This window comes from Xyrauchen texanus, chromosome 19, assembly GCF_025860055.1.
Source record: "Xyrauchen texanus isolate HMW12.3.18 chromosome 19, RBS_HiC_50CHRs, whole genome shotgun sequence".
NCBI lineage: Eukaryota > Metazoa > Chordata > Actinopteri > Cypriniformes > Catostomidae > Xyrauchen > Xyrauchen texanus.
Genome location: NC_068294.1, coordinates 37555596 through 37567135, shown reverse-complemented (window position 1 = coordinate 37567135; position 11540 = coordinate 37555596). Strand labels below are relative to the sequence as shown.

The 11540-nt window shown below is 37.3% G+C and overlaps 1 protein-coding gene across 2 annotated transcripts; it reads right to left on the bottom strand.

The window, feature by feature from the left end:
* Positions 1-4484: 4484 nt before the first annotated feature.
* On the bottom strand, positions 4485-9235 carry LOC127659442 (SLIT and NTRK-like protein 4). Of its 2 annotated transcripts, XM_052149258.1 has the most exons (3): positions 9059-9235; positions 6230-8572; positions 4485-5701 (listed from the first exon to the last, which is right to left on the bottom strand). In XM_052149258.1, exons 2-3 carry the CDS (start codon positions 8531-8533, stop codon positions 5693-5695), a joined length of 2313 nt encoding a protein of 770 aa, XP_052005218.1. In that variant the 5' UTR covers positions 8534-8572; positions 9059-9235; the 3' UTR covers positions 4485-5692. The 2 variants fall into 2 exon arrangements, with proteins under 2 accessions (XP_052005218.1, XP_052005217.1); XM_052149257.1 differs by having other exon boundaries at positions 4485-8572.
* Between the last annotated feature and the right edge of the window lie 2305 nt (positions 9236-11540).

Genomic DNA, 11540 nt, shown 5'->3' with positions numbered 1-11540 from the left:
TCCATGTCAAAAAGGTTGCCGGCCTCTGCTCTATTGTATAACTACGAGTAGAGGGAGTCTTATGATGTGTTATAACTGTAGTTATAGTTATTAATGAGAAGTTATAAGATTATGCAACATTAATAATTAATTATAATGCATTTATAATGTCTTTAAAATGCAGTAAATATGGGCTTCATAGAAAGTGTAACCAAATATTATTTTTTTTCTGCTTGAAGAGTGTGCTTGGGCTATCTTTCTTTAAAGTAAATGCCCTTTGGTTTGATATTTTGACAACTAACGCAATTGCAGTATATTTGTATATCAATGCAAGTCTGAGTTCAGGGGACCTGGGTAGCTCAATAAGCAAAGAAGCTGACTACCACCCCTGGAGTCGAGCTCAACAAGCGAAGTCACTGACTACCATCCCTGGAGTCGCGAGTTTGAATCTGGGGTGTGCAGAGTGATTCCAGCCAGGCTCGCAAAGCAAACAATTGTTGCAACTTGCAAGATGCTAGGGTGGGTAGAGGCATGTGGGTTACCTTCCTCGTGGTTGCTATAAGGTAGCTCTCCCTCTCAATGGGCAACTGCATTTGTATATCAGTCAAGAAAAGAAACAGACACACAATTAGGTGTACAGATACAAAGATTACACAACTCCACATTCAGAAATCCTAGCATATCTTTCGCTTAGACTTTAGATTTTAGTTGGTATGGCATGCAGCCACATCTCACATTGTCTAAATTGAAGCTTTTTCTTTTTTATACTATCTTGTGTACAACGGACAAATACAGAAACAAACCAAAATTGTGGCTTCGTTTCATCAATTTAGAACATAATGACATGCTTTTGGAGTGTGGGACAATTGAGCTTCCTGTGTGAGCTTTCATTGTCTTATTCATTTACATCCAACTGAATTGTGAGGATGAATTTGTATTCCATGGGAAGGTAATTTCACTTCCATGGGGAAATCACTTGAAGAGTATACAAAACTAAATAGCAAAATTACATTATTCACACATGTAGGCAGAAACCTAATTGGAATCTGACTGCAAATAAAAGAGAAAAAAGAGGGTGGGTGATCAGTAAGCTAATTTACAGACTTAATAGTTGGCTGTCAGCATTTTAACAAAGGTTGTGCAATGTTTCATTCTTTCAAATATGTGAATAAAACATGTTAACGTTCAAACATTAAATGGGACAGTATATGAAACTTACTTTTTCTGGTTTCCTTCATACATTGCACAACATTTTTATGTATCAAATTATTTATTTCCAGAGAATTTGTGTATATTTTCTGAGGTATTTAAAGACAACATGAAACAGCATTCACAATTCATTTAACTTTCGTAATGTGACGTGTTTAAATTGAAACAGCATATGCAGCGGGAAATTATGTAGGTGAAGTCTTTGGGATTTGATTTGATAGTGAAAAGGCTTTAATATTATTGGTTAATATTATTTTTCCTCTAGTGAGTGGCCTTGGTTACATCAGCAAAAAAGATCATTTTAGATGTGCAAAAGTATATTATATTTTTAATGAAAGATTATGAAAACAAACTTTACTTTAAATAATTCATTTCAGAATATATCTAGTGTTTTGATGGTTCTCTAGAATATTCAGTGGGTTTCAAATTTCACATTGGAAATTTGGGATTCAGAATCAATAAACAAAGTTAAAGGTATTTTATTCCTATTTTATTACTTCCAAAGAAGCCACACAAGATTATTTCATTATACTCATTATTTGAACATTCTCAAATCAGGCTGGATAACATGATCATCAGGTTTTGCAATAACTTGTGGTGTCCATGCCAGCTCAATTGCATGCTGTCATAAAAGCATATACCAAAGGCTAATCATTTCTGGAATTCATGTTAATTTTTCAATTAAACTTTTTACTTAAGTAGTAATGCTTGTAAGATGTAAGATGATTCGCTGATGTTCTTCCTCTTTTGTAAGTCGTTTTGGATAAAAGCGTCTGCCAAATGAATAAATGTAAATGTAAATGTAATGCTGATTATATGAACTTTAGTGGGAAAAACTGTATTAACTTAGAAAAATGCAAAATAGAAGCCTTTTTGTGAACTTTTGAATCCCAATGTAATTTATTTTTCAATCTATTCTCTCTGTGTCAGGATTAAATACCAGGAATGTCTCCCAAACTTACTCACTCACACACAAATACAGTATACTTTTGTCCCCACCCTCTCCAACTCAAGTGAAACATCGCTGTTGTGCTACTGTCATGTTGCCTTCACATTTGACAGAGAGACGTAAAGCATTTTTGTATTGTCCCTGATGTTCCTGTCACCAAAAATTCTTTGTATAAACCTGTCACAAAGAACGGACGGCAGTGATTTGTTTACTGCCTTCAAATCAAATTGAAAAGGATGACAAGCCAAAACGCAAACGGGCAATTTTTGTTTCGCAGCTGTCCTCTATGTACCGCTAATCTCTAAAAATAGCTAGTCCTGTCTCTGCCCAATGCTCAGATTCAGACCACAAGAAACGGCTGTATTTTTCCCTTTAAAAACCCCATGAAATCATGTTTTTCTTGCTAACAAAGAGAATGTTTTGTTGGGACATGTATTGAAGGTGCGCCTTTAAAATAAACAAACAAAAGCATATAGTTTACATCACAACTGTGATTTGGTACTTGCTATTTGGTTGCAGGTGGTATTAGCGGAGGGGCATTTTCATTATAGAGAGCTTTTAATTCGACAAAAATCTGTGCAGTGCACTGCAGATGAGTCATCAACATTTTTGGTCCGTTGTATATCCGCTAAAAGTTCATTTTGTAGATGGCTTCAAAGCTGACAGAAATGGACTGAAAGCCACAATACTCCAGTTATGATTTCATGGGGTTTTTAAATGTGAAACCTAAGGGTTCCTTATTTCCAAACACCTCAAAAATGGCACACCCATTCTGTTGAGCTCATCTTTGGTCAATATAACTAAACCAAACTACACCTGAACATTCAATCTTCCCTTCAGAATTGTGCATGCTACTGCAGCTAACACTTCTGCATCAAATAGAGCAGAAACAGGTGATGAGAAAACGAGCAGGACATTTGCTGTTCACAGGAACTGTTAAATACTGAAAGCGCTTGTGTTTCAGCTACGGACCAATGACTTTTCTTTCTGCCTCATTTAATGCAGCTATATCCAAAGAAAAAAACCAATGTCAAAAGAGTGGTTGTCAGGGAAACATGAGCTGGCATGAGTCACGCATTCAAAAGTATGCAGGCCCTCGATACAATCATTAATTATTGCATAGGAAGTCTTGGTTTACACAAATACATTACAGTTTTAGCAACTCCCCTCTGGGCTTTATAAATGGAGCTTTACTGTACACAATCCATCTTAAAATACAGTACTGTACACACATTGTAGATGTCACAGACTCATAAGAGTTGCAATTCCCACCTTAAAGGCACAGTGATCCCAATATATGAACTTAATCAAGTACACCTTAGCATACTACAACACAAAGGTACTAGTCAATGGTGGCGATATTACAAACAACAAGAAGGAAAACAATAATCTGTGACCGTAAAGATCAAGATGACTGTACATTATTGAGCTTTTTAAACATATTATACTTAAAAACAATGTCTGTTGCTCTTCATCTCCAAATGCAACTAATTTGTCAGATTATATAGACAGTCTAATATTCAGTTTGTCTATGGTAAAAAATTATCTGAGAATCACAAATTACAGTATCAGCATCATAATCAGCATATGTAACAGCCAAACACACTTCTTGGTCAAAACAATGCAGTCACTCAACTTGGTCAAAGTAATGCAAAAGCCAAAGGAACTTACCAAAGTCACCAAAATACTAACCCTTAACATATCTGTTCAAACAGGGCCTGTAATATATTCCTTATTGGGACAAAACAGAAAAAAACTGTTTTTACATGAAAAAGGCCAAAATATGTTTTACAGACAAGCAGAATGCCACATGTGATGTTTTCTACAACACTCACGTTTTTGGTGAAGTATGTATGAGAAGGACTATCAAGAGCCTCTCTTGAGCATGATCCTACTAATCAACTAATGGAAACAAAGAAGTTTTTTTGCTCCTAAGATCACCAACACAAAATAATATCGACAGTGACACAACAGAAGCAATTCACTTATCAGATATGGCTCTCTTCTGTTTCAACTCAAGTCAAGAGACCCTTCAGCATCTTAGATTTATCTATTTTACCTAAAAAAGTAAGACCTTTAAAAACAAGAACCATAAAGCAGAAAGAGGAAGAGAGAGATAATTCTAACTATTATAGATTTTTTTTTTTTTAAATATATCATTGATTAAAATAAAATCTATAAGACACTTAATTTACAAAACTCTCTGTAAGAGCATTCAGGGCCTTTTATTTGAGAAGCAAATTTAACGATCAACAAAACATGATAACACTTCTCTAAACAGAAAAAAAGGCAGAAAGAAAGAAAAGACTCTTTCAAATTAGAACGGATTTTAATACCTTGACCTCAACATGATTGCACAATGAAATTAACAAATATACAGATTTCTCATAACTGATATAAAATTGTATTTATTTTATCCCTCAAGATACATTCTATTTTAAACAATCATTAACTTAATATTTTAAATAAAGACTGAACGAATTTAAGCTTTTTCCTTTTAAAAAAAAAGCTCTCTGTGTAATATTAACTTGAACTTACAAACAAAATAAAGATTTCAAGCTAATATTATTGAGCATAATAATATTGCACATGGAATGTGATATGATTCTGACCAAATCTGTAGCCTTTTCACAAGACGAGTTACAAGGTCTCAAACTACTGTTGATTACACAAACCTCTCAGCAAATCCAATAAATTACCAAGTGTATTAGCGCCAATTAGTACTAAATTCCCTTGGTACATTTATAATATCCAGAATCATATCACGTTAATGCACACTTATTTGGTTGCATAATGTTAATAAGAAACCTTTTTACAAGTTGCTCTGGGATATAAGAATAAGCAAACTGTTAGACTTGATGCGCTATGAGGCCTTACCTCATGCAACATGACAGTGAAATTTACATCACCATCATCTTTATACCTCTGCCAGTCAGGCCATAAGTAGAATTCAGAATGTAACTCAGGTCAGAACAGAGATTCATACTATTATAGCATTCAAAATGTCCCTTGCAATTGTTAAATAGTACCAGTAGTCTTTAAATAATCCTGCATAGAAAAGTAAATTAATTATGAAGTTAAACTACGAATTGACAGGTGTTTTCAAAGATTTTTTTCTTCTTTTTTTTCATATTTTATTTTTTCTTGATGAGACTGTTGAATTTAATTGTTGACTGTTGTAATTTACACAACTGCCCCACAAATACAAATAATTCTGACTTACAAAATAAATCCAGATACGCTTACATGGCAAGCAGCTTTTAGTTTCTCTTGAGTTCATCAATGTCCTGTCATGTGCCATATCCGAACACATCAAGAAGAATCACATGTCAGTAGAACAATATCAAATGGCTCTTTACATTTAATTAGAATAATCCAACATGTATGGATATTGGCTGCCAGTACCTTCAGATATAATCAAATCCATGAGTTTCAAGGCCCCCAAAAGTGGCAAAATATAATCCAAGAGCAGGGAGTCTGGGGTATTCCACCACTTTCAAGCATGAGCCAACTTCCAATTCTTCTTCTCCATTTGATTTTGTCATCCCATGATCCCTAAAAATACTTCCAACCAAAAACAACGAAGAGGGGGGTTCAATACGAAGTACACTCAATACTGTTTCATGACCCAATCATTTGGTAAAAACAAAGTTCAGTGGAATCTGATGGAACCCATAACAATAGCAGCATACTACAACTGTTTGTAACAATATATCCTCATTAACTGTGGTTCTTAATTCTTAATGGCATCACAACATGATTTTTTTTAAAGAATTTTAACACAGCCACCGATTTTAAGGGAGTTATGTTTTGTGTAATGAAATGTGTCCGTTATTCCATTGGTCATTAAGATTGGTCATAAGGCACTTTTGTCATTAAGGGGCAGATGAAAATTATGTTCTAGAATTTACTGAGAGCTGTCTGTTCCTCTAGTACTTGAAGGTAGTCTGGGGTCCCCATTTTTGCCTTTAGTTCATAATAATCACTTTTACGCTGCTCAATCACTATCTTACTGTGATTGCCCCCTATCAATGATTTTTTCATTTTTTTGTCATGTGGTTTCTCGGGGTAACGGATCTCAAAGCCACTCACCCCTATACTGTTGAAATCCTTTTTGCTCTCCAAGTAGTTGTGGAGGAACATGTTGTCTCGTCCCGGTAAGAACTCGTCTAACTCATCAATGGTGCTTAATCTCTTCCTAGGGTCCAGGGGTAGAGAGTCCTTGTCTTTGTCAGCACTGTTGTGTAGCATCATTTTCTGTCTCTCAGAGTCTATAAACTTGAAACCAGGCTCAGAGTCTCTTATTCCACAGGTGTGAGCTTTGCTCATGTGCTCGATGGTCTGCGGAATGAAGGTCTCTCCTCCCAGGTCATCCTTCTTGTTTGATTTGTGATTGTGCCTCCTAATCTGGAGAGGCATGGAGCCACACTCCTGGTTGCCAAGTCCCTCCTGTCTCCCTGCCGGCTTTTTGTTGCGTCTCAACACAAAGACCAGCAGGCAGAAGGCCACAAAGACAGTGAGGATCAGAACCACAAGTATGCTCAAGATCATAATAGACAATGGTACAGGGCCACTGGGAGGTGCCTTGCCAACTCCAGCAGGGGACAGTGATGTGAGAATGGGGGTAGCACTAGTCAGGATAAAAGGAGGCCTGGCTATAAGCTTAGGGCACATTATCTCATTTTTCAGCTCTTTCAGCTCAATATTGGAGAACTGCACTGGAGACGCACACTTGACCCCTTTGGCAGCGACACCTTCATTCAGTTTTTCAAGCCACAGTTTCAAAGCCACTAAATCGCAGGAGCATTCCCAAGGGTTGCCATCCAGGTCTATTTGTGTAAGTGATTTCAGCTGGTCTAGGACGCCACTCACAGGCAGAGTCATGAAGTGGTTGTTCTTTAGATTTAATCTGGCAAGAGAAACGCCTGCAAAGATATATGCAGGAAGGCTTCTGAGAACATTGTTATTCAGGTATAAGAGCTGCAAATTTGGCATAGTGTCAAATGTCCCTGCTAACACTTCCTTTATGGCATTGTACTCCAGATAGAGATATTGGAGGTTACTAAGCCCAATAAACATTTCAGGGTGCAGCTGCTCCAGCTGATTTCCATTAAGGTATAACCTACGGAGGTTGGTTAGGTTTGCAAACACACCTTTTTGGACTGTGGATATCTGATTGCTACCCAAATGTAATAAATCTAAACCCTCAAAACCTTGGAAATTGGTGGGACTGATATATCTGATGTAATTGCCACTAAGGTGCAATTTCTTGGCATTTGGTGGTTTAGGTATGAGATCCGCTAGACTCTGAATATTTCTTTCTTGACAGCTGACACTAATGCCAAAGTCTGAAGGGTGAGCTTTGCATGTGCAGGGCTGGGGACAGGAGAGGGGAGGGATTCGAGTTTGGTAGGACAAAATTAGACCATTTTTACTAGCTGGAATACCAGCAACAATCCCATTTCCATATATTTTGGAGGGACTGGTGGTTTTGGGTGCTTTGGTAACTAAAGGTGCTATGGTTGAAGGTGATACATTAGACATGGTTAGCCCACCCTCAGGCTGGGAGGGGGGCATCCGTACGTCAAAGTCACTGCCTGTCCCCATAGGGCACAGTTCCTGTTTATTGGTCTCCTTCAAGAGTCGGCCATACAAGTCACTGGGGGTCTCACATATAGCCTCCCCAATGAAAATGTTATAGGGCATATTCTCCAACCAGGCTTTCAAAGGTAACAAATCACAAGTGCAATTCCATGGGTTGTCATCCAACTGCAATTCCACTATCCTCCCAATGTGCTCCAAAACTCCAATATAAGGAAGCTTCTGTATCCTATTCCCTCTTATGTCCAAGTGAGTTAGGGAGGCGAATCGAAAAATGTTCTCAGGTAGGCTTTGAATAAGATTGTCATTTAAAATTAGAACCTTGAGTTTATGTAATTTGTTGAAGGCTCCTTTCTCAATAAACTTGATTAAATTGTAGTCGGCCTGTAGGTACTCCAAGTTCTCGATCCCCCGAAATGTGTCAGCACGGAGCTCTTTTAATTCATTGTTATTTAAGTGCAACTGTTTTAATGCACTAAGCCCCATGAAGGCCCCTCCCTCAATGTTTTGGAGTTTGTTGTTCCCCAGCTGGAGTGAGACTGCGTGTGTGAAATTCAGAAAGGTGTTGGGGTAAAGGATGTATAAAAGGTTGTTCTGGAAATTCAAATGGTAGAGGCTGGATACTGGCGGCTGCAGCTGCGTAGGTCGGTACACAGTTATTTTCTCACAGTTCACATAGAGGACGTTCTCGATGGACATGCAGGAGCAAGCACTGCAGCTCTCAGCTCTGAGGTCCGAATCCGAGTCAGAAAATGAACTCGATATGAACAAGGCCAACAGAACATGCAGCAGCATTTTGCCTTTTTAAAATCACCCAGTAAACCATTTAGTAACCTTAGAAGGGGGGAAAACAAACAAACAATCAAAACACATGCTGGTTTCCATTGGAGTCACTCAGCAATATTCCAAGATCTTAAAGCATGGAGGTTTGATAACCCTGGCACACAATGAACTTGGAACAACCTGCCAGTCGCTCTGACCCAGCTATAATATTTAATTCCATATGGAAATAAATAAATATAAAATCCATCAGGTTAACAATCACCACAATTGTGATAATTGCATTTTTAAATACACTGACGTAGTGTGACTAACACCGCATTGACTGTATGTATCAGCGTATTTCTCGTGTTTCACTAAAGAGAGGAGGTGAAAAAAAAGTCTCTTTCCATCGTATATGCAAAGGAAATACAGTATTATCACCCCCAAAAAATCATTATTTTAATTAAAATACAAAAGGGAGAATATTGTTCGCGTTTCCCTATTGATTCTCAAAATGTGCCTACAACAGTCTGAATGCAGAAATAATTCAAGACTCACCGGAAATGTTAAAATTTCCTTCTTTTCAGATGACACCGGACATTGGGATCGCCAAGAGAGGGATTATACCCACTAAGTCAGGTTCAGATTTCAGTCTCAGTCACTCTCCGTGTCAGGCTACACTTGTACAAAACATATATTGTGTCATAAAATCCCAAGGTTACTGAGCTCTTTTGAGGCATCTCAAAATTGTCGATGCGCTGAAGAAGAAATTCGTTCGGCAAAACCGAAGTGAAAATGATGAAATATCAAGTGGTGGATTTGGATGCAAAACAAGTCCTGCATTCTCCCGTTAAAGGAAGCGGGGTTGAAAGAGAGTAAACGATTCCGCTTTATCATCAGTTTAAAATGTATTTTCAACGTTGGAGCTGAACACTTCACTCAACAGTTCGGCGGGAAAAAATGATTCGGTTCGTAATAAAGTGATAAATTAGTAACAATCCATTGCGCGTCGGCACTCTCCCGATATACGGAAAACCAGAAATCGACTCCAGTTGATTCCTGCCGTTTCTTAAGATTATGCAAGTTGCGAGATGTGAGGGGGTAAAAAGAACTACGTGCTCTGATGTCAGAAAAGGGGTTCTGGCGACCGAACAGACGAGGAAATGAATAATTCAGCTAAGTAAAATGCGCTCAAACCGCGATGCCAACCTCCACATCGTCGTGGGAAACTCTGACTGAAAATAAGTGTTGGTGGTGCAGTCCCCGTCTGAAAATGATACCTGGATAAGTCTTGTAAAGCAACTATTCCACCTTGTCTCCTTGTAAGTATGTTGGTTTTGCTGCTGCATTGAGCTTCCCACACGGTGAAGCGGGAGGAGAGAAAACGCAGAGATGCAGAGAGAGAGAGAGGGGTCTGTATGTAACAGTACGAGAATATGAAAGAAAAAAAATCAACTTCAGACTCCCATAAACACTCGCTTGTGACAATTATAAAGAGCTCTGCCCTGGTGTATTTCGTTGAGGAGATCTCTAGAAACAGTGACGCGCAATCTTTAGTCGGATTGAGGCCAGTTTTGTCGCGCGCACCAAACAGTATTTCTTACAGCAGCGCGACAGAATTTTTTTTTTTTTTGTGTTTATTCATTATGTTACGATTTCATGACTTTGTAATTCTGTCCTGATCCACAAACAGAAACTGCGGCAAAAGTCCCCCTTTCCACATTAGTTTGAGCTGTTGCAAGGCGCAGCAGTAAATCATTATAGTCTGACAGATCGCCACGAATGGTGATTCATTCTTGAACAACAGGTGCACCGTCTTCTATATATAAATATATCCTAATAACTTGAAGCTTCATTTGTGTACATGCATGTGTTTCATTGATTTTATGTCATGCCACTGAATTGGAATCGGTTAAAATTGGACTTTTAGATCATGGAGGTGTAAAAGGAAAATAGTGTGCAAGTCGACATAGACTGGGCATCCTTAGCTCACATCATTCAAGGTTCGATGTGTCACTGCAGTGGGTTAAACTTGAAACTCACCAAGAAAAAAAGATCAAACACGGCGCCCTCATCTGGCAGAAATAAGTGAGAAATAAGTGAGATTTCATTAAATGGATTCTATGTCAAGCTTAGATTTGTGTAGCATAATATTTAATGATGCATGGTGTTATCAGCCAGATCGTTCTGATATAGAAGAGACTTGTTGGGGCTAGTTGTCACATGCGGAAGGTGTCACAAAGGCTACAGTATCTTAGTAACAATAAGGTTATGAGCCAAAAGTCCAGTAGCTACAATAAATTGTATATAGGCTACATGTAGGAGTATATACTGTATATATTATTTATTTTATCTGCAATTAAAATTCCAATATTGTCATATGTTTGTAGTAGCTGTTGAGTAAATATGTGGACACAATTAAACTTGCATTCATGCAGACATCAGTCAACTATACATATATGTAATAATTTTAAATGTTGGGTATTTTAAAAGGGTATTTTTCACACATCATTTTTCAGGTGGGGGCAGGTAATCACAGTTTTAATTATTTAAAGTTGTGACTTGTGTTTTTATTGTATGTCGTAACTTATTAAATATATTACAACTTTATATATATATATATATATATATATATATATATATATATATATATATATATATATATATATATATATAAAAGTATATATATATATTTCAATTTCTGTTGCTTCAGTAATTGTTTTTTTTATTATTATTTAAGACATTTTCCCTAACCTTGTGTGACACCGTGTACACATGCATTGACATCGTATATTGGATTCGCTATCCACTACACTTAATTTTGGGCTGTCAGTAATGGGTTAGACTTTTGACGCATATGACATGTGACCAAACAACATGTCGCTGATTAGAGTGGAGTTTGTCTTTGGGTGAAACACCAACAAAATTGAATCTTGTAAGAAACCTAATTAAGTTTTTTACATTGAAACCTATTTGAGTCAAAAGATTAGAGTCTCTAGTTTCAAATGATGTGCCATTTTAAAATATTGAACGATATGTT

Bases quoted from the DNA above. Each gene is read 5' to 3' on its own strand.
- LOC127659442 (XM_052149257.1), bottom strand. From the start codon at position 8,533: ATGCTGCTGCATGTTCTGTTGGCCTTGTTCATATCGAGTTCATTTTCT.